This window comes from Neoarius graeffei, chromosome 9, assembly GCF_027579695.1.
Source record: "Neoarius graeffei isolate fNeoGra1 chromosome 9, fNeoGra1.pri, whole genome shotgun sequence".
Classification (NCBI taxonomy): domain Eukaryota; kingdom Metazoa; phylum Chordata; class Actinopteri; order Siluriformes; family Ariidae; genus Neoarius; species Neoarius graeffei.
Genome location: NC_083577.1, coordinates 12,379,659 through 12,403,331, shown reverse-complemented (window position 1 = coordinate 12,403,331; position 23,673 = coordinate 12,379,659). Strand labels below are relative to the sequence as shown.

General features: G+C 39.3%; 1 protein-coding gene across 1 annotated transcript in view; it reads left to right on the top strand.

Annotated features, from left to right (window-relative positions):
* The window catches only part of abca12 (ATP-binding cassette, sub-family A (ABC1), member 12), a 253,058-nt gene that overhangs the window by 138,721 nt on the left and 90,664 nt on the right, over positions 1-23,673 (top strand). Inside the window, exons 29-39 of the mRNA XM_060929010.1 lie at positions 3,312-3,520; positions 3,604-3,680; positions 6,188-6,318; positions 9,587-9,757; positions 10,774-10,938; positions 11,730-11,925; positions 12,053-12,192; positions 12,792-12,911; positions 13,018-13,108; positions 20,517-20,696; positions 21,617-21,917. Coding sequence (XP_060784993.1) covers positions 3,312-3,520; positions 3,604-3,680; positions 6,188-6,318; positions 9,587-9,757; positions 10,774-10,938; positions 11,730-11,925; positions 12,053-12,192; positions 12,792-12,911; positions 13,018-13,108; positions 20,517-20,696; positions 21,617-21,917 — 1,781 coding nt within the window. The remainder of the gene's footprint in view (positions 1-3,311; positions 3,521-3,603; positions 3,681-6,187; positions 6,319-9,586; positions 9,758-10,773; positions 10,939-11,729; positions 11,926-12,052; positions 12,193-12,791; positions 12,912-13,017; positions 13,109-20,516; positions 20,697-21,616; positions 21,918-23,673) is intronic.

The window sequence follows — 23,673 nt, the reverse complement described above, 5'->3', positions numbered from 1 at the left end:
AGAAACAAGATGTTACTATGGAAACAATAACATTATCAATTAATGGATGTAAATTAAAATGGATCAATACATTCCGACCAGGCGGCACGGTGGTGTAATAGTTAGCGCTGTTGCCTCACAGCAAGAAGGTCCGGGTTCGAGCCCCGTAGCTGGCAAGGGCCTTTCTGTGCGGAGTTTGCATGGTCTCCTCGTGTCCGCGTGGGTTTCCTCCGGGTGCTCCGGTTTCCCCCACAGTCCAAAGACATGCAGGTTAGGTTAACTGGTGACTCTAAATTGACTGTAGGTGTGAATGTGAGTGTGAATGGTTGTCTGTGTCTATGTGTCAGCCCTGCAATGACCTGGCGACTTGTCCAGGGTGTACCCCGCCTTTCGCCCGTAGTCAGCTGGGATAGGCTCCAGCTTGCCTGCGACCCTGTAGAACAGGATAAAGCGGCTAGAGATAATGAGATGAGATGAGACATTCCGACCAATTAGATTTGAGAATTGAATAGTCTTGTGAATAAAGTAAATACATTCATTCTGTAAATTGACAGACAGGTGCATTACTTTTGCTTTATTGAAAAAAAATGTAATCTATAACTAAAGCAGCACTTAGCACTTATCTATTCATATTGAATCAGTTATCAAACATCATAGAAAGGTTATAAATCTAAAGAAAGCTTAATAATACTTATGTATATTGTGTTTTCTTGCCTATGGGTTTGTGTTGTTATTGTTGCTGCAGTACTGCAGTGACTTCTGGGGATTTAGTTTATTTTGTCACTGTGATTCATTTTGTTTTTGTATGTCACAGTTTCACCTCAGCAGTTCTCATATCTTTTATCTCATGAGGCCACTGCGGTGCACACTTTAACGCTTTCCCTGTTCTGACGCATCTGATTAAATTCAGCATGTAATTATCCACGCTGAAGCAGGTGTGTAAAACCGGGGGGGAAACACCACACTGAGCAGCACAGCGAGTCCCTCGTGGACCCAGATTGCAAGTGCAGAATAAAAGCTGTAGGGATTCAGAGCAGCTTTTGTGAGCTTGTTAGTGATGGAGTCAAGACTGAGCGAGAATATTCTGCTGTTTAATTATTTATTTGCCTTTAAAAGATTCCCTCTACTTTTCCTGAGGACTTTTAACTATGAGCCTGTGTGTGGTAGCTCTTGGGGGATGTACAGATAAAGAACGATAGGAAAAAGTAATTAGGTAACAGCGATAAAAAAACAAACAACAATAGCAATCATAGAAAATAAACTCACTGCCTCAGAGGCGGATTTAAAACTATCCCAATACTATACTACTCACATATTCACTTTTTTTGCATTGTGAGACCCGTGGATTTGCAGCTGTGTTTGGAGTGTCTGAGCATCACTGCTCCTCAATAGACAAAAAGAAATCTTTCTTTCTTTCTTTCTTTCTTTCTTTCTTTCTTTCTTTCTTTCTTTCTTTCTTATTTGGACAGAAACAGGGCTAATGAATGAGTCCCTGATGCATATTTCTATTGTTCGATTTTAATCCAGATCTGAAATGATGTAGGAATCATTCTCTGCCTGGATAATCAGGAAATTTCAGATTTATTATATTTTTATTTTACATTAAATCATCCAATTATCTACTACTACTCATCATCATCGTCATCTCCATCATTACCACCATCACAACCATCACCACTATCACCACCATCACAACCATCACCATCATCACATCACTCTCTCCATCATCATCATCACCATCATCATCATCACCATCATCATCTGTCATCACCACCATCATCTCCATCATCACCATCATCTCCACTATCATCACCATCACCACTATCTTCACCATCATCACCATCTCCATCATCACCATCTCCATCATCACTGCCATCATCATCACCATCACCATCATCACCACCAACACCACTATAATCACCATCACCACCATCTCCATCATCATCATCATCATCATCACTATCATTGTTACCATCATCACCACTATCATCGCCACCATCATTGCCCCATCACTGTCATCATCATCACCACCATCATCACCACCATTGCCCCATTACTGCCATCATCCTCACCACCATCATCACAACCAACATCTCCATCATCACCATCATTACCATAATTACAATCATAACTGTACATTCATTCATGTATAACCAAACCATATTTTTGTTTTTAATCTCGTTATTTTCAGATTAATTATACTTTCCTTTCAGAGAAGGTTCTAAATGGAACCCATTTAATCCATTCTTAGCACCCTTGAGGAACCTTTTTTCCTACATGTATAGTTCATTTTGGAGTTAAGAAACAGAACATTTATTACATTTATTATTATTTATTTATTAATTTATTGGCAATTACCATTATAATAAAAGTCGGCATTTTCTGGGTTGAAAATAGCTCAAAACACCATTTACTGGTTAAAATCATCCTGTACCTTTCAAAGCCGATGCTGACATTGACCTTTGGTACTTCTCTACGTCATGAAACTTTTACAAAAAAGCATGTTAATGTCATCTAATCAGAGATGGATGGCCCCCACCTCCCCCAGACCCCACCCTCGAGTCATTCAGAGGAATTGAAACACCCACCCTTGTAAACATAAAGAGAGAGAGACAGGAAGGAGACACAGAAAACAGCTAAAATACACAAACAACAACGTGAAAGGACTTTGCATAGGTTTGTAATAAATGCATAACAAATAAAACAGGGCTAATATGAAGAGCATATCAAGGTAATGGACTTATTGTGAGACAGCAACTTGTCCATTTTTGGATAACTATTATTCTGATAACTATATCCTACTTATATATAAAACAGGTATTTTCTTTCTTGTGTAATTGTCTATGTTTGACAAAAGCATGACATTTGAAGCCTTTCTACAGCCTGGTAAAAAGCGCCATGCAAGTATTTGATGGATGTCATTGGCGCTGATGTTCAGGAGCTCTTGCAGACACTGACTGAAAAATACCACCATTGCGAGAGTAGAGAAAGGCCTGGAAATGTAGAAGCAGTATTAGAAATAATGTTGAATGTCCAAATTGAGGAGAAAAGTGATGCTCCCTGCATGGAAAATGAAGAATCAATCAATTGTGCTTTCTTCTAAAGTTTTGGTCCCAAGGTTCAGTAGAGCAGTAAAACATAAGCAATCTTGAGGAAGCAATCTTGAGGAGAAAAAAGACCAGGATAGATAGAGTGCAAAATAAATAAGTGGCAAAGAGACAAAGTGACACACCTTACGGGTTTGTAAGGCTTGTACGGGTTGAGAAAGATGAGTGAATCTACAAAGCACCAGTGTGTTCAGAGTGTTGATGGTGATGTTGTTGTTGTTGTAGGTGTGTAGTGTGGAGAACATGGAGTCTGTTCAGCTGCTGAGTAAGGCTCTGTCTCTCAGTCCGGGCTTGCTGTGTCACACAGCTCTGCCCAGCATCCATGCTCTTCACAGTCTTGCTTCCAACCTGGTAAACCAGACCACCGGCGTGTACGACCTGCTCTACCAGAACTTTGTTGGAGACCCCAGGACTTATGACCTCAAAGTCAACTGGTATTAACACGCAATATAAAAGCCTTTGGCTCATGAGTATAGCAGAATGTGTGTGTATTTATTTATCACTTTGTTCTTTCTAGGACCGACATCCTCTCCGATCTACTTGGCATTAACATCAATGCTTTGCCGAGCTTTGTCGTCAACCAGACTGCCCCAAGTAAGAGTACCACCATCACTAAAAATCCTGATACATGAATTTACACTAATGTAGTCAATCACCTGAGACTTGTCTGGTGTCTGATGTTCGCTTCTTCACTTATTCACTGAAGCTCAGTCAATCTCACCCAAAATAAAAAGTACAGTTCTTTGTTTTACTGTACTTATGTCTGGTTTTTAAATATCTGTAAAATCTCATTGCATTTCAAAAGACAAATCAATACTTTCTCATAACTACATACATTCTCCGTCACTACATTTCTCTAAACGTTAGCCTTTATCTGCTGCTACGGACACTTTGTATTCATTCTTGTAGTTTGTACTGAGACACCAGTATTATGAATTAGCATTCAGCTAGCTCAGCAAGTAAAAGTTTGGATGCTGTGTAAAATGTAAATAAAAACAGAGTACAATAACTTGCACATCCTTTTTGACCTATAATCACTTGAATACAATACAAAGACAAGATATTTAAAGTTCAAACTGATAAATTTTATTGTGTTCGGAAATATACACTCATTCTGGAAAAAAGTTGGAACAGGGGTATGGGTACCACTGTGTTACATCACCTTTTAATGACACTCAGCGTTTGGGAACTGAGGACAGTGAAAGTGAAATCCTCTCTCATTCTTGCTTAATTTACAATTTCATTCGCCTAACAGTCCGGAGGACTACTGAAATAGAGATCGGCACCCAATGCGCCTTGTGACATGGGAAGGACTTGAACAGTCCAGGGTCTCCATTGTTGAATTTTGTGCTTCATAATGTGCCACACATTTTTAATGGGAGGCAGGCAGGCCAGTTTAGCACCTGTACTCTTTTACATGACATTATGTGGCATTTACCAACGTTCTTATCCAGAGTGACGTACGAGTGCAAAAATCAGGTACAAGAAGTGCTGAACTTCTAGACAAGAAAGTTCTAGTGCCAACTGAACAAGCAAGAGAATAATACTTAGTGTAATATTTTGTTGAAGTACCAATACTCAGCAGAGAGCCAAGGAAGCAAACCAACCATACAAATGAACTGACAAAGAGAGGAAAAAAATTTAACATGTGCAGAATGTGATTTGGCATTTTCTTGCTGGAATAAACAGGGGCGTTCCTGAAAAAGACATTGTCTGGCTAGTAGCATATGTAACTCCAAAACCTGTATGTACCTTTCAGCATTAATGGAGCCTTCACAGATGTGTAAGTCACCCCTGCCAGGGGCACTAACACATCCCCATACCATCACAGATGCTGGCTTTTGAACTTTGTGCTGGTAGCAATCTGGATGGTCCTTTTCCTCTTCAGCCCAGAGGACACAGTGTTCATGATTTCAAAAAACAATTTGAGATGTGGACTCATCAGACCACAGCCCATTTTTCCACTTTGGTCAGTCCATTTCAGATGAGCTCGGGCCCAGAGAATTCAGAAGCGTTTCTGGATGTTGTTGATATTTGGTTTTTGCTTTGCATTTGTAGATATAGTGATGAACTGTGTTTACAGACAACATTTTGCCAAAGTGTGTCTGAGTCTATGTAATAATATCCTTTATACAATCATGCCAGTTTTTAATGCAGTGCTAGATTTCTATAGATTCTCTGAATCTTTTGACGATATTATGGATTGTTGATGGTGAAATCACTAAATTCTTTGCAATTGTACATTGAGAAACATTGTTCTTAAACTGTTGGATGATTTGCCCATGTAGTTTTTCACAAAGTGGTGAACCTTGACCCATCCTTGCTTGTGAACTACTGAGCCTTTCCAATTATCAGTGAACCTGTTTACCTGTAGAATGTTCCAAACAGATGGGTTTTGGTTTTTTTTTAGCTTCCACAACTTTCCCAGTCTTTTGTTGCCAGGACAGGATGATAATATAGATTTGGCAATACATGGTTGAGAAAGCAGAAAACAAAGTCACAAACCAGAGTAGCAAACCAGAAGTCAAGGCTTGGTAATGTCAAAGACAAGGTACAGAGTGTTGACTTCGCAAAGTCTGTTTGTTGTGAGAGTCCTTATATACGTGCGCCATGATTGCACTCTGATAAGGAACAGGTGTATAGTAATTAGTCACATTTTTGCTCTGAGTGAGTGCACGCTACTCACTCAGAGCACAAATGTCCATGGACGAGTGTGACAGTTCTAGGGGCACCAAATGTGAATATGTGCAGAAGTTACATTATGAAGCATTGTATTAAACTGGTTAACTAAGACGTTTCAGATTTGCTATCTTTATTTTACAAAAGTAATCTACCTTGCATAATTGCCCAGTATGGCTAATTTTGCATGATAGATTCTTTGTCTATATTGATGCGCACAAAATTGCCCACGACAATCATTGATATTAAAACAAAAGATTCAAGTTGGGACATCAGCCTTGTAGTTATTAGTCTTGTAGCTCCAATGCAAAACTTAAGAAGCTTTGACTAAGGATTTTAGGATTGTAGTATTTGTGTCCTATCACTAAAAAAAAACAATCACAATAAGGCCACACCCAGTCATTATGTTTTGTGTGTGTCAGGTGAAATGAAAGTGTCTGATCTTTTGAAGAACGAGTCCCTGTTTATATCTGATGTCACCCAGTACACCAGCATTCCTAATGACGTCTTAAACACTCTGCTGGGGTCGGCCCTGCCCAAGAGCAACCTGCAGGTACCTTATCTTGACTCTCTCTCTCTCTCTCTCTCTCTCTCTCTCTCTCTCTCTCTCTCGCACGCACACACACACACGCACACACGCACACACACACACACACACACACACACACACACACACACACACACACACACACACACTCTCTCAATTACATGCTATAAATTAACCATTACAAAACAATAACCTGATGTCACGAATAGGAACATCTTTATCCATAAAGTCGAGGGAATTTACATCTTCCTCCAGTAGTGTTAGCTGTTTTGTGCAATAAAATATCAGTAATTCAAGTTTTAACTTGCACTGTCATTGCTGACATAAATTTTAATGAAATTCCAGAATGAAGGAATTTATTTATTTTCCACTGTATTGTCACATTTTCATATTTTAAAAAATGACTAAAATCATTCTGAGAAAATTGTCAAATTTTTTGCTATTGGTAAAGTTTCAGCTTTCTGATTTACACAAAATGGAATCAGAAATTTGGAAAGAAGACCATGAATTAAAAAAAAAAGCAACAACAGTAAGAAGTTTTAAAAAATTATTTCGCTCCAATTTAGTCATGGCCCATTCCCACCCACCACAATAGCTATACCACCCAGGCAGGGTGAAGGTTATCACATGCTTCATCTGAGGCATGAGACACCAGCCAGCCACACCTTTTCGAACTGCAGCTTAAGCAACATTAGCGGGTGGTGTAAAATGATCGCACTCGGAGGGAAGCGCTATCTGCCCATTTCCGTATGTATGTGCTCACTGACACACATGATTGGCTATCATTGCTGTAATTGTCAGGGGAACAAGAGTATGCCATGCCTCCCTGCATGAGAGCATGGCCAATTTTGCTGTCTTGGGCACTGATGGCTATGGCATGATTGGGATTCAAACTGGTGATCTCTGGATGATATATAGATTAACATAACACAGATTAGATTAGTGTAACACAGAAATATTTGTTACACTACTTTGATATTATTTATCATTATTAAGTAAAAAAAATTCTGATATACAGTACGGTTGTCTAAGCATCTTAGATTGTGGTACTACTACTACTACTACTACTACTACTACTAATAATAATAATAATATAGACAAACAAATAAGCCTTTTTTTCCAAAAATGCTATCAAATGTACTGAAATTCCTTAAAGACTTAAAGATATAGCGCATAACGCCACATGTACTGTATCCTGTACTGCTTAAAATTCCTGCATCCCAAATGTGAAACACATCACCACATCCTGGCGAATAGAATGTTCTCTGTGGATAGAAAGTTAGAAAATATAAGAAACAAGCATAATGCAATGTAAAAAATAAAAAAAAATCTAGAAAGCAGGCTCATATTGTCAGGGATAAATCAGATGCATTTACTGTATGGGGGAAGCCATAGCCTAAAGGTTAGAGAAACCGCTTTGGGACCAAAAGGTCATAGGTTCAATTCCCTGGATCAGCAGGAATAGCTGAAGTGCCCTTGAGCAAGGCACATAACCCCCAACTGCTCCCCAGGTTGCTCTGGATAAGAGTGTCTGCTAAATGCCTGTAATATAATTGTGATGAAGGAGGCACTGTTTCAAAGCTTATAATTAAATGAAACCATTCTCATTCAGTAATCTGCTTTTAGAAACACAGATTTATTCTTGGACTAGAAAGCATCCTGTGGCACCAGACAGCCATGACAGCTTCATCTGTGTCGTCATGTTTATTGTTCTTTCAGTAGTTCATTATGATTTCATCTCATCTCAATTGTGCCTCATCACTTTAAGCCTGAAAATCTTAATCGGAGAATAAGGGTGCAGTTGAACGCAGTGCTGTGGATGAAGAAATGTTTTTGCGAATGTTCTGTGTGAAGTTAAACACATAAATCAAACGACTTCATCTCAGCAGTTTCATAAACACGACATACAGCAATGAACCTCACCTCACACAGAATTATGATTATTCTTTTCATGGACTCTATCCAGACTTCAATTTTCCATCTATATGCTCAGAATTCCATAATATGTCCTGAAAGGTACAACGGCAAATAAATAAATAAATAAATAAATAAATGTCTGGGTGGGAGGGGCATCCTCTCTGTCCATTGTCAATCACAGCAAAACTGGCCAATCAGAAACATCTGGGAGTTCATGTATGCAAAAAAGGGTAGATAGCTATAGCTACTGTATGTACTTGGAAGAGTTTCAGTAATAGAGAGCGCAAAGGTGGCTGATTTGAGTGATGACCTTTTCAAAGCATGGATGATTCATGAAATGTGATGGAGAAAAGATGTTTATTTTCTCCCGTCTTTTACAAAGAATGATCAAAGCTTCAATCTGAGATTTAGATACATGCAGAATGGGCTAGCTCTATGAATGAGCTAATGAAAAAAAAAACATTGTAAGAACGCTTATTGTTCAAGTGATTTGTCTAAATTGTCTCAGCCGTGAGTGAAGTGTAAAATGTAGCCAGCTTTAGACTCCACCCTGTTCAGGTGTCATATGATAGGGCAAGCTGACTGGTGGGTGGGAACTGGCTAAGGGCCAAACTGAGAAGAAATTTTAATATGACATACACGATGCATTATGTATTAGACTTTACATGATCATGTATCCAGAAACTGTTTTGAGAGAAATCCTTATTGATAAAATCATCAGTGTGTTATGCAGAATAGTGCATATTTAATGATCGGTTGCCACATTTGCATATTTGTATTGAATATTGCATTTCTTTTTCATGGGAGGAAAAGAAAATAAAAGAAGTGAGAAATTTTAGTGTAAGCTCAGCTTTTTTTGTGAACACTGAGGATGGACACACATCAGTTTTTAGTTAATACACTTAATTACATAAGATGGGAATTATCTGGAATTTTCTTTCTTTCTTTCTTTCTTTCTTTCTTTCTTTCTTTCTTTCTTTCTTTCTTTCTTTCTTTAATTTGGCACAGCATTATACTGTATACATCAAGACTAAAGCAATTTAATGTTTCTGCTCACTGGATTTTTTAACAATTACAAAGAACATTAAAACAAAATAAATAATAAGAAATATAAAAACGAGCAACATTTAAGAATTTTGTCCAAATTTGGAGAGGTAAAGTGTGTACCTAAGAGCAATGGAAAGCATATCAGGAGAGACTTGAGAGAAATAAAATAAAAATTAATGAGGCTTCCGAGAATAAAACAACATTACAGGGTCTGCTACAGAATGCTGCTACAGAATCTGTCTGTAAGCACTTTGCTTTTCTTTCTCAGATTAGTTTTTGAGTTGTTGTATTTTGTCTCTTGTTGCTACAGATCTTGTCTCTGATGATGGACCTGCAGCATTGTGCGAATCTCTCATCCCTGAAGCTCGAGCCAGCGGCAACACTGATCTTCAGTTCTGTCTGCTTGCTGCCAGTTCAGGAGTGGTACAGACTGGCGGTTCTGTCAGCTCGGCATGTCAACATGGAGAACTTTATGTACAAGGTAAACATCAGTGCTGTTCCTGTGCAAGTTAGATTGAGGATCTGAGTGTACATCAGCAGGACAGAATGAAGGACAGGATGGACAGGATGAAGCTCAGGATGAAGGACAGGATGAAGGACAGTATGGACAGAATGGAGGACATGATGGAGGACAGGATGAAGGACAGTATGGGCAGTATGAAGGACAGGTTGAAGGATAGTATGGACAGTATGAAGGACAGGCTGAAGGACAGGATGGACAGGATGAAGGACAGTATGGACATTATGAAGGACAGGGTGAAGGACAGGATGGACAGAATGAAGGACAGGATGAAGGACAGTATGAAGAACAGTATGGACAGGATGAAGGAAAGGATGAAGGACAGTATGAAGAAGAGTATGGACAGTATAAAGGACAGTATGAAGGACAGTATGAAGGACAGGATGAGAACAATATAGACAGGATGTAGGACAGGATGAAGGACAGTATGGAGAATATAAAGGACAGGATGAAGGACAGCATGGACAGGATGAAGGACAGGATGAAGGACAGGATGAAAGACAGGATGAAGGACAGGATGAAGGACAATATAGACAGGATGGAGGACAGGATGAAGGACAGTATAGACAGGATGGAGGACAGGATGAAGGACAGTATGGACAGGATGAAGGACATTATGGATTATATGAAAGACAGTATGAAGGACAGTATGAAGGACAGGATGAAGTACAGTATAGACAGGATGGAGGACAGGGTGAAGGATAGTATAGACAGGATGGAGGATAGGATGAAGGACAGTATGAAGGGCAGGATGGACAGTATGAAGGACAGGATGAAGGACAGTATAGACAGGATGAAGGACAGTGTGAAGGGCAGGAAGGACAGGATGAAGGACAGTATCACTGTGGTATAAAACACTTCAGAATGTAGTGTTAAAGTCTGCTTCTTCACACATGGATTCATTTCCTTGTATGTTCTTCCTGACTTGTCTTCCTCTTTATTTTGTCGTTGCTCACTGTGTCTCATTCTAATCACAGCTAATGCTGTCCAGTGAAATCCAGAGTCTGTTTGATGTCCTCATGCGGATGGTGAAGTTTTTCACGGACATGATGAGTAAGCTGACTCCCACTCTGAACCGGCTGCAGGAATATTTCACCTCTTTCGGAGACATGAATCTGATGTCCAACTCGGAGTTCCGCAGTGTGAGTCCTGTAGATGTTTTCTAACACCACTGTTGCAGAGATGATGAATGCCTTTATCACTGAACACAGCGCCTCCTAATGTCTGTGACTTTTACTGAACAGGAATATTACAAACATTATAGAATATAAACATGTGATACTACAAGTCAATCAGAGCGCTCTTTCACTCTCTTTTCTCTCTCTCTCTCTCTCTCTCTCTCTCTCTCTCTCTCTCTCTCTCTCTCTCTCTCACACACACACACACACACACACACACACACACACACACACACACAAAATATCTCTCTCTCTTTCTCTCTCTCACTCACACAGAGTGCCGTTTTTATATTTTTATAATTTATTATTTTATATTTTTATTTTATTTTTAAAATATATATTTTTATATTTAATATTACACTTATTTGAAATAAGACTTTTATTTTTATATTGGATATACCACTGAGGAGTTCAATTCAATTCTCTCTCACTCACACACACACACACACACACACACACACACACACACACACACACACACACTTTTCGCATTCTCTCTCTCTCTCTCTCTCTCTCTCTCTCTCTCTCTCTCTCTCTCTCTCTCTCTCTCTCTCATATTCTATTTGTCTCACCTTTGTCTCTCTCTCCTAAGATGATCAGATAACATCAAATCATTTTATGAAATAGATCATAAAACAATCACCAAATCATGACCTTGTAAACAAAGAACAAGTTAATTACACTACAGTTTATTTGGTAGTTTATTCCTTTCAGTTTAGTTGATCCATTATGTATATTATATTTCTGTGGTGCAGTTGGTGAGAGGGAAACGCTCAACGCTTTCCAGCCAGGCCACCTTCATCACCATCTCCCGAGCCATGTGTAAAAGAGGCATATTGTCACTCTTTGGAATCTCGCAGCTTCCCAGTATGAGTGAAAGTAATCCGTCTCTCCAGGACCAACACAGGGTGGAGGATCTCATGACCAAGTTTAAAATCCCAAAAGATGCCAGTATGAAACTCACTCATAGTGTAGTGGATTAACAGAGAGACTTGGCATACAGCCCAGGTCTGTGTTTGCAGAGTGTAATGTGTGTGTGTGTGTGTGTGTGTGTGTGTGTGTGTGTGTGTGTGTCCAGCTCCATTCTGTAAAAACTTCTACCTGGACATGGTGAGCACCACAGGGGGCGCTGTAGCCTGGGCCTTCCTCAAGCCCATGCTCCTGGGACAAGTGCTGTATTACCCTGATACACCACTCACCCAAACCATCATCAAGAAGGTAACAACACACATACACACACACATTATAATACAGCATTACTGAAATATAGGGTTTCCATGATTTGCAAATCATCATATCCTCTTTTAAATGGAGCAGTACTATTTCCATTTGTTTCTCTTTTCTTTCATTCTCTGTAAACAGAGAGCTGATTTCTTGTTAAAATAAGTTATCAGCTCTTTCCCATTTTAGATCTGTTTTTTTTTTTTTGGCGTGCTTTTTCAGCATTAGAGATGTCTTACTTCCACCTCCAGTGAAGTCATGTGTATCCCTGCTATTGTATGTTAGTGTACCCTCTGCTTTCTAAACAATGCAATTACAGCTAGGAAAAACTGCACAGCTTGATCATCATCATCATTGTGATTCATTTTTTATTTCATGGATTTGAATCGTCATAAATTTGTATTGCAATTTATTGTCACATGATATATCATTACATGTGTAATACATGTAACATGTACCCCAATTAATGCTTTCCTTTTTTTTTTGAGAAAATAATTCCGGAACTAATTACTTCCAACTTGTGAATTAAATACGCATTTTTTTGTTATGTTTGTTTTGATGTTTATTCTGTGTTTGCGCACGTCTCATTCTCGCAGTCAAACTCCACGCTGCAGCAGTTCGGTGACCTGCGTGTCTACGCTGACGAGTGGCTGCATTCATCGTCCTACCTCATGCAGTCGGCGCAGCTCCTGAATAAAACGCTGCCCATGCTGAAGGTAACAGGAATAGAGCTGTCCATAACCATCACCATAACCGTAACCATAACCATAACAAGACCTTTTCCTCTACTCTTCCTCTGTGCTGTGTTTTTTTCCTCTGCAGAATTCTCTGAACAGTCCTTTCATCCAAAACTTCATAAAGAAGCAGGTCGACATCGACGTGGCACAGATGCAAGAAACTCTCAACACTTTCTGTGAGTGTGAAGCGCTCTGTTTGCACCGTATTAGTTCAGTGTGATTTTATCATCATGCAGAATATTCTTTTTTTCTTTTTAGAGAGTTAGAGATTATAAGTGAGTAATGCTACAAATTCACATTCTGGTTATATTTTCCATGAAGGTGATACAGTATTTATAATCACAATTTATGAGCACATTCATAGCACATTACAGTACAATGCATTTTAAAAACATTACACATTGTTATCGTCAATTTTCATAATAATCATGCTTCTAATTCTTTCTATGCTGGTAAATTACTCTAAACATCTTTATAATGCCTTTTAAGGCTCAAATAAAAACGTATTCACACTTTTTATGAAGCCCATGTTCATGTTCTTATAAATGTAGTTTGCGTTTAAGTTTCTAATTTAATGCAACCTGTTATAATGCCTCATAAAGCTCTAATAATGTAGCATGTTATAATGCATTCACAAAGCATTAAAGCGCACATTGTGACTTTTTTCTAAATAAAATGTTATTACAAGTTATAGCAATGTTCATAACATAAGCTTTCATTGACAACTTTATTGTCATTATACTGTCGCTTTCATTTTTGTACTTTTCACTTTCGCTTTCCTTTTTCCGGTTTTTTTTTTTCCGGTTTTTTCTCTTTCTTTTTTCGGAAGAACCCCGAGACCGGAAGCTTTCTTTTTTTCTCCTCCACAAGCGGAGGCCATCTGATCTGCTTTAATATCAACAGATCTTCATTTAAGGTACGTGAATCTTTTCATCATGGCACACCTTCAGCCTGTTCAGTGTGCTGAGTGCAGGATGTTTAGTCATTCTTCCTCCGTCACTAGCGATAGCTCTATTAGCTTTACTTGTGATAAGTGCAGATTAGTTAGCTCTCTGACGGAGAAGATTTCAGTGCTAGAAGCGCGTGTCCAGGCTTTAGAGCAGGTTAGTGAGCGTGAGAACAGTGTAGTTTCTGTTAGGGAAAGTCTGGACGCCCTAGGTGGAGTTAGCAATCCTCCAACTCCGGCATTAGAGCCCTTACAGCGGGGCGAATGGGTGACGGCTCGGCGGCATAAGCGTAGAGCCAAAGCTACCGCTGAGGCTCGCCCACGGGAGCACCACTCCTCTCCGCGTCACGTGTCGAACAGGTTTGCTCTCCTTAGTGATGCACCCACTGAGAAACCTGAAAGAGCTCTGGTTATAGGGGACTCTATCATACGGCATGTGAAATTAGCTCAGCCTTTAGGGGCACCAGCAGCTTTAGTCAGGTGTATACCGGGAGCCAGGGCGCCGGACATAGCAGGTAATCTTAGGGTCCTAGGCAAGCATAGGTTCTCAAAGATAGTTATCCATGCAGGAGCTAATGATATACGCCTTCGTCAGTCTGAGGTTACTAAGAGTAACTTTGTAGAGGTGTTTAAATTAGCGAAGGCGATGTCCGATGCTGTAGTATGCTCTGGCCCCATCCCAATGCGGCGTGGCGATGTAGCTTACAGCAGGTTATGGTCGCTGAACTGCTGGCTGTCCAGGTGGTGCTCTGAAAACAGTGTGGGCTTTATAGATAATTGGGCTAATTTTGAGGGCACTGCTGGCCTGTTAGGGCGGGACGGTATCCATCCCACTCGGGAAGGTGCTGCTCTCATTTCCTGCAGCATAGGTCATAGTCTCAGAACAGGCCTAGTTAATTTCTGACAATCCAGAGCCAAGGCCAGGGAGCAGACGAACAGGCTAAACCGACTGTCTGCTAGCTGCACAGAGTCGTCACTCAGGGCCCACGACATCGAGACTGTGTCTGTTCCCCGAGCTCAACAAAAAGGTAGAAATTTTCAGAGAGTTTGTTCCAGTAACCTAATCAATATAAAATTAGATCATACTGACTGTACAGCTGCTGCCAGCACCTTTGATCTAAAGGTGGGGCTATTAAATATTAGATCTCTTACATCTAAAGCGCTAATGGTTAATGAACTCATTACTGATCAGGAGTTTAATGTACTGTGTTTAACAGAAACATGGATTAAGCCAAATGAATATATAGCATTAAATGAAGCGAGTCCTCCTGGATACAGTTATATACACCAGCCTCGTCTAACTGGCAGAGGAGGAGGCGTCGCGGTTATTTATAACGATTATCTAGGTGTAACACACAAACCTGGTTATAAATTTAATACATTTGAAGTTCTTCATACTCATATAATGTATGTAGCCTCAAAAAATAAGTCTACCCAGTTAATTCCATTGCTTATTATTTACAGGCCCCCGGGGCCATATTCTGAGTTTCTTTCTGAATTTGCAGATTTTATCTCAGATTTGGTTATTTCCTTAGACAAAGCTTTAGTTGTCGGAGATTTTAATATTCACTTTGATAACCCAGAAGACCCTTTAAAAACAGCGTTTGTGTCCATCTTAGATTCAGTCGGGATTAAGCAGAATGTCATAGGACCGACCCATAATGGTGGTCACACCCTTGATCTAATACTAACATTCAGATTAAACGTAGACAATATAGTCATACTTCCACAGTCTGAAGTTATCTCAGATCATTGTCTCATCTCATTCAAAATATGTCTGAGTAATAATATATGCACCTCACCACGCTACTGTATTAAACGTACTTTCACGTCAACTACTGCACAGAGCTTTATAAATGATCTCCCAGAGTTATCAACTTTGATTGGGTCATTGTCAGCCCCTGCAGAACTCGATCAGGCAACTGAATGCTTAGAGTCAACATTCCGCCATACTTTAGATAATGTAGCTCCTCTAAAAAGGAAAATGGTCAGAGACAAAAAATTAGCACCCTGGTATAATGATGACACTCGCACATTAAAACAGACCACTCGAAAATTGGAACGTAAATGGCGTCAAACAAAATTGGTAGTGTTCAAATTGGCGTGGAAGGAGAGCTTCCTGAAGTATAAAAAAGCTCTTAGTGCTGCGAGATCAACATATCTCTCCTCCCTAATAGAAGATAACAAAAATAATCCTAGATTCCTATTTAATACTGTAGCAAAATTAACCAGGAATAAGTCCACTATCAACACATGCACACCTGCAGTATGTAGTAGCAACGACTTCATGAATTTTTTTAATGACAAAATTGAGAATATCCGACAAAAAATTCAAACTACTAATTTAAGGTTAGACAATGAAAGCGACCTTGTAGTTAACAATATAACTGTATCAGATCATCAGTTAGAATGTTTTACTCCCCTAAAAGAAACTGAATTACTCTCATTAATCTCTACATCAAAAGCCTCAACTTGCGTACTAGATCCCTTACCGACACATCTATTCAAACAGATAATACCTGAAGTAATTGAACCGCTTCTGAAAATAATAAATTCTTCTCTTATGATTGGCTATGTACCCAAATCCTTTAAACTAGCAGTTATCAAACCCCTGATTAAAAAACCTGACCTTGATCCCTGTCAGCTGTCCAATTATCGGCCAATATCAAACCTCCCCTTTATCTCCAAGATCCTTGAAAAAGCTGTGGCACAGCAGTTATGCTCATATTTACATAGGAATAACATCCATGAAATGTATCAGTCAGGATTTAGACCTCATCATAGCACAGAGACAGCTCTGGTTAAAGTAGTAAACGACCTACTGTTGGCGTCTGATCAGGGCTGTGTCTCGCTACTTGTGTTGCTTGACCTTAGTGCAGCATTTGATACCATTGATCATTCCATTCTTCTGGATAGACTAGAAAATGTTGTGGGAGTTAAGGGAATGGCCCTCTCCTGGCTCAGGTCTTATCTAACTGATCGTTATCAGTATGTCGATATAAATGGTGATATTTCTAGACGTACCGAGGTAAAGTTTGGTGTTCCACAAGGTTCTGTCTTGGGTCCACTGCTTTTTTCTCTATATATGTTACCTTTGGGCGATATTATTCATAAACATTGTATTAGTTTCCACTGTTATGCTGATGACACACAGTTGTATGTCTCTGCAAAACCTGATGAGAGACACCAGCTTAATAAAATTGAGGAATGTGTTAAGGACATTAGACACTGGATGCTTATAAATTTCCTTCTGCTTAACTCTGACAAGACTGAAGTACTTGTGCTAGGACCACATAAAGCTAGAAGTAAGTTTTCTGATTACACAGTAACTCTGGATGGCCTTTCTGTTTCTTCACGTGCAGCAGTAAAAGACCTCGGAGTGATTATTGACCCCAGTCTTTCATTCGAAACTCACATTGATAACATCACCCGGATAGCTTTCTTTCATCTCAGAAATATTGCAAAGATAAGAAATTTAATGTCATTGCATGATGCAGAAAAACTAGTCCATGCTTTCGTTACCTCCAGGTTGGATTATTGTAATGCCTTACTGTCTGGATGTTCCAATAAGTGCATAAACAAGCTCCAGTTAGTTCAAAATGCCGCAGCAAGAGTCCTTACTAGAACTAGAAAATATGACCACATCACGCCTGTCTTATCCACACTGCATTGGCTCCCAATCAAATTTCGTATTGATTATAAAATACTACTATTGACCTTTAAAGCACTAAATGGTCTCGCACCACAGTACCTGAGTGAACTTCTGCTCCTCTATGACCCGCCACGCCTACTTAGATCAAAAGGTGCAGGCTATCTGCTGGTACCTCGTATAGTGAAGGCTACATCAGGGGGCAGAGCCTTTTCTTACAAAGCCCCACTGTTATGGAACAGCCTTCCAAGTAATGTTCGGGAATCAGACACAGTCTCAGCATTTAAGTCTAGGCTGAAAACATATCTGTTTAGTCAAGCCTTTTGTTAATGGTGTTTATGAGGTAAAGGAGTAGATCTGGAGGGTCCTCAGACATAGAGTGTTTTGGTAAACTGGGATGTATGGATGCTGTCAGTCCCCACTCGCTTGCTCACTCGAGTTTGTTGACGGTGCAGTGGCTGGCTGCTTTATGTCCCGGGGCTCCCTCATGCCTGTGTTACCTTCTGGCTCTCTCCTTTTAGTTATGCTGTCATAGTTAGTTGCCGGAGTCCCTGCTTGTACTCGGTGCAATATGTATACTGTTCCTACTTATTCAGGTGACATTGGGCATACCTAACCACCTGTGTTTTCTTTCTCTCCCCCCCCCCCCCCCCCACCCCAAATCTGTCCCTCTGAGTTACATGGAGTCAACAGGAAATCTTTTGGTGGAGACGGTGGGGACCTCGACTGGCTATCGTAGCCTGCAGGGAATCGGCCGTCAGACGTTCTGTCGCATGTCCCAGACCCGGTGAAATGTAACTGAATTGTCTTGGCCAGGCCTAAGGGTCCCATCTGCATCTCATCATTGCTGAGGAGTGTGCTCCCATCACCCAATCAAGCATCCAGCCAGAGCAGGTCATGATATATTTTTTACCATATTAACATGCCATTGTGCGTCATGCCTGATGTAAAGACTCTCGTCTCTGCGAGCCTACCACACAGATTTAATACTTGTCATTTTTAGGGCATACCTAACAACGTGTTTTCTTTCTCTCCCCCCCCCATCTGTCCCTCTGAGTTACATGTTGATCCTGGGATTGAGATGCTGGCCTCTTCTGCCCCTCGGACCTGCTTGATCCATCCTGGTGCCCTGTGTCTGGTCGGAGTTTTATCGCCCCACTCCTGTGAAGGACGGCCCCATGAGGACAGTTGAGGGTTATACCTGTTAAAACTGTTAATATTATAGTCAGGCTGTCTGTTGTTGCCCAAATGAGGATGGGTTCCCTTTTGAGTCTGGTTCCTCTCGAGGTTTCTTCCTCATGTCGTCTGAGGGAGTTTTTCCTTGCCACCGTCGCCACAGGCTTGCTCATTGGGGATAGATTAGGGATGAAATTAGCTCATGTTTTAAGTCGTTCAAATTCTGTAAAGCTGCTTTGCGACAATGTTTATTGTTAAAAGCGCTGTACAAATAAACTTGATTTGATTTTATTTGATTTGACAACTGACATAAGCTTACATAAACATTAAAAAAAGATTATTCCAATTCTATCAGCTGTCATAAACATGCTTTTGTCAGTTGTGATGTTTATGAAGGCTTATGTAGCTGCCATGTAGCCCTGTGGATGCTGGCCTTCAATATAGTGTTACCAGATTACTCACATATTTGCTGTAATTGTTAATGGCTTATATAGGTTTAATGTAGCCCAATGAACACTGCCGCCCTTGAGAAATCAAACTTATTAAGTTAGTGTCAATTGTGATGCCTTTCAAATAAACCGTAAGCAGATTGCTTGAACTGATGAACATATTTATCTTATTTCTTAGGAAGGGCTTATGTAGGTTTTATGTAGATGTATGAACATTGCCGTTAACTAAACTTGATTAAACTGAATTAAATGTTTCTGTCAATTGTTAGAAATGCTTTATGCAGTTTTAATGTCACACTTTAAGTACAGTGTTACTGAATTAATCACACTGGTTATCATATTTATCTTCGTTCTTAAGAAGTGTTTGTGTAGCCCTGTGAACTCAGTCCTTAGATTTTACTGAAATAATTGCACAGCATGTCGTGCATTCTTAGGAAGGACCTGTGTAACGCTATGAACATTGCCCTTATTTGAAGATCTACCTAGTTAAATATACTGAGCTTTGTGTTTGTGTCAGTGATCAAGAAGGGCTTAAGGGGGTTTAATGTAGCCCTATGAACACTGCTCTTCAGTAAAGTGTTTCTGAATTACCTACACTTGGTACCATTTTTATCATATGAGGTGTTTATGTAGCCCTATGAACACTGTCCTTAAGCAAAGTGTTACTGAATTACCTACACTTGGTATCATTTTTATCTTATGAAATGTTTATGTAGCCCTATGAACACTACTCTTAAGCAAAGTTAGTACCATTTTCATCTAATGAGAGTTAATGTAGCCGTATGAACACTGCCCTTAAGCAAAGTGTTACTGAATTACCTACACTTGGTACCATTTTTATCTTATGAGGGTTTTATGTAGCCCTATAAACACTGCCCTTAAGCAAAGTGTAACTGAATTAGCTACATTTGATAGCATTTTTATCTAATGAGGGTTAACATAGCTGTATGAATACTGCCCTTAAACAAAGCGTTACTGAATTACCTACACTTGGTACCATTTTTGTCTTATGAAATGTTTATGTAGCCCGATGAACACTGCCCTTAAGCAAAGTGTTACTGAATTACTTACACTTGGTCCCATTTTTATCTTATGAGGGTTTAATGTAGCGCTATAAACACTGGTCTTAAGTAAAGTGTTACTGAATTACTTACACTTGGTACCATTTTTATCTTATATAGCCCTATGAACTTAGCCCTTGATTAAATACTGAAACTGAAATTTATATTTGTATCAGTTGTCATGAAGGGCTTATGTCAGTTAAATGTTGTTCTTTTAACATGGCTTTTAATTAAAGTGGCGGTAAATAAAAATCAACTAATGTACTTTTCCACATGAAAAAAAAAACATCTCATCTTCTATAGCAAACATGACTCAGTTGTTGGAGAAGAACCAGTTCATCCTGCAGCAGATCACCACGCTGTCCAAACTCATGATGAACCTCTCATCCTGCGTCAACTTCGACCGATACCATGCCTTCAACTCCATCGAGGAGCTCAGTGAGCAGGCTGAGAAACTGGCCAAAAACCGTGAACTTTACGCTAGTGAGTGAAGTTTACACACACAACAGATACATATCATGAACCTCATACATCTTGCATCCAGTTTAATGTAACTTCTCATGCAAGCACAGCTGTTTTCTGATATAACTGATCAGAGAATGCTACGATGTTAGCATTAGCCAGCTAGCTGCTAGTTAGCCAAAGCTAATATACTTGCTATTTTTTGTTATCTGTGTTAACTTTCAAACATACTTATCATTAAAAACATCAAAAGACAGACTATTCCCTTACAGAAAAACCACATGAACTTCACATGTGACTTTTGCTTTTGTGGAACGTTTTCCACATGTGGTAACATGTTTTCCACATGTGCTCTACATGGTAACACATGTTACAAAATCTGATACCATGTATTCCACGTTACCACATGTGAAATACATGGGAAATTCATGTGTTTTTTCTGTAAGGGTTCCATTATCATCTTAAAGCATGTTAGATCAGAGTGTGGTTGAATTCTTGATTCTGATTGGTCAGAAGGTGACAAATCATACTGAGATTATATTAATGCACTCATTATTGTTGCTATGGTTACCAGAATTTATACGGGATACACTCTGTATAATCCAGTATCAGTTCTTTGTAACATTCAGTAAATGTTCCACCAAAAGAAAATTTTAAAGATAGAGAAGTAACTAGTTTCAAAATGTGTGTCGCTATAAATGGATAAAGTGTACAATATATCATTCTACTACTTAATTACTGAGTTATTTGAGTTTTATTATTTAGTTACTTCCAATATCGCCTATGAATTATTCAGTAATTATTCATAGTGAAGCTAATAGGAATTGTACATAGTTATACAAAATTCATATGCAATTTAGTTCTAATTCTATGCAAATACACATTTGAATTTACAAGATTTCACTTCTTGAAGCATAAATAACTGAATTATGTCCCTACAGGTGTCATTTTCAAGCTGCCCACAGGAGAAAACTCGTCCTCTTCCTCTAGCCTTCCTCCTAAAGTGGACTACACCATCCGCATGCACATCGACAACTCCATGAGAACCGACCGTGCCCGCAACCCATTCTGGGTGAAGGCGTCCTACATCTCTCCGCTGAAGACGCAGCGCTACAGCCACGGCTTCATCTACCTGCAGGAGAGCATCGAGCGGGCCATCATCGCCATGCAGACTGGAGATGTAGTGCAGGAGCCAGCCGTGCAGATCCAGGCCTTCCCCTACCCCTGCTTCTACAGGGACGAGTGAGTGGTGATGTTTCTCTATCGCAGCATAGCACAGTTCTGTCATTCAGGAAATCCCTTCACGTGATTCATGTGAGCTTTATGTGATTCGTGAAGGATTCATATGCCAAATTTCTGCAACTTCGTATCTTATGTTTCATAGCTGCAGGAAATGTGGTTATTTTCATGTCATTTATTTCAAATGATTCATTTATTTTCACATGTAATTTTTCTCAAATGATTCATTTATTTTGTTATGATTTATTTCAAATAATTCATTTATTTTTCATGTATGATTTTAGCAAATGATTCATTTATTATCATATGTGATTTTCCCAAATGATTCATTTATTATCACGTGATTTTCCCAAATGATTCATTTATTTGGTTATGACTTATTTCAAATCATTCATTCATTTTCACGTGATTTTTTTCAAACAATTCACTGATTTTCACATGCAGTTTTCTCAAATGATTCATTTACTTTTGCATGTGATTTTCTCAAAGGATTCATTTATTTTATTATAATTTATTTCAAATAATTCATTTACTTTTTGCATGTGATTATATAAAATGATTCGTTTATCACATGTCATTTTATCAAATGATTCACTTATTTTGGTATTATTTATTTCAAATGATTCATTTATAATCATCTCTGATTTTCTCCAATGATTCATTTATTTTGCTATGGTTTATTCCAAATGATTTATTTATTTTCACATGTGATTTTCTCAAACGATTCATTTATTTTCTTATAATTTATTTCAAATGACTCATTTGAGTTGCTAAGCAGTGATTGGAGGTCCAAGAAAAGGCAGGCTTGGGATCGGTCGATAGAATCCTTGTACCACAGTTGAAATTGTCTTGCCTTTAAAATGCCAAGTTGTAAGCACATATGTGATAATCCGAATCACAATTCCATCTCTAACGCGCACACACACACACACAGACACGTGCACACACGCACACACGGGCGCTATCTACACGCTGTCTCTTTGATTTATGGTGTAGTATTGCTGAAGTGACTTTGACATATGTTGGGAATTCACCATATAACACCATGTCTAATCCAAATAAACCAAGCAAGCAAAACCAACACAATGTCCAATAAATCAGCATGCTCAGGAGCGTGTGCACTGCACTGCACAACACATGCCATCTTTCGTTAGAGCTGCTCAAATATCCTGATTTCATTTCTGTCACGGACTGTAAAGCTCTTATCCTTTCAGCTCAGGCTCTCCTGATTTATGACAGACTGTTCCTGCTGACATTATCATTTGGAAATATTAGTAATCGGAGTGTAATAAAAATTACCACGAGTCAGAATCTCTAGACCTCTTCAACTGGCTGAGGGTCAGTGGGTCGAGGTGTTGATGAATTCTCTGTAACAGCAGCTCTGACAGTAAAGCAGCTACAAATTGGAGGTTTATATTCATGCACTCGTTCTAAATATAACATGCTATCATTTCTATAGTCACAGCTGATCTCAGTCACGTGGTGATATGGTGATGTTTTCTGCAAGGAGGTGTTAGTTTATTTTACATTAATGGAAGGAGTTTCCGGTGTCAGTGCTTTGGTACAGCTACACGGTAAAGCTGTAACTTCGAGATGGAAGGTGTTACATTGTAATTTGTTGGAAACATCTACATTTTTTTTCTTTTTATTAGCAGTAGATGTTGTTTATAGTATCTATACTATAAACAACATCTATCTATGCCCTTCCTGACGCGATCTATCTGGGCTCGGGATCAGCACTAAGAATACACTGGCTTGT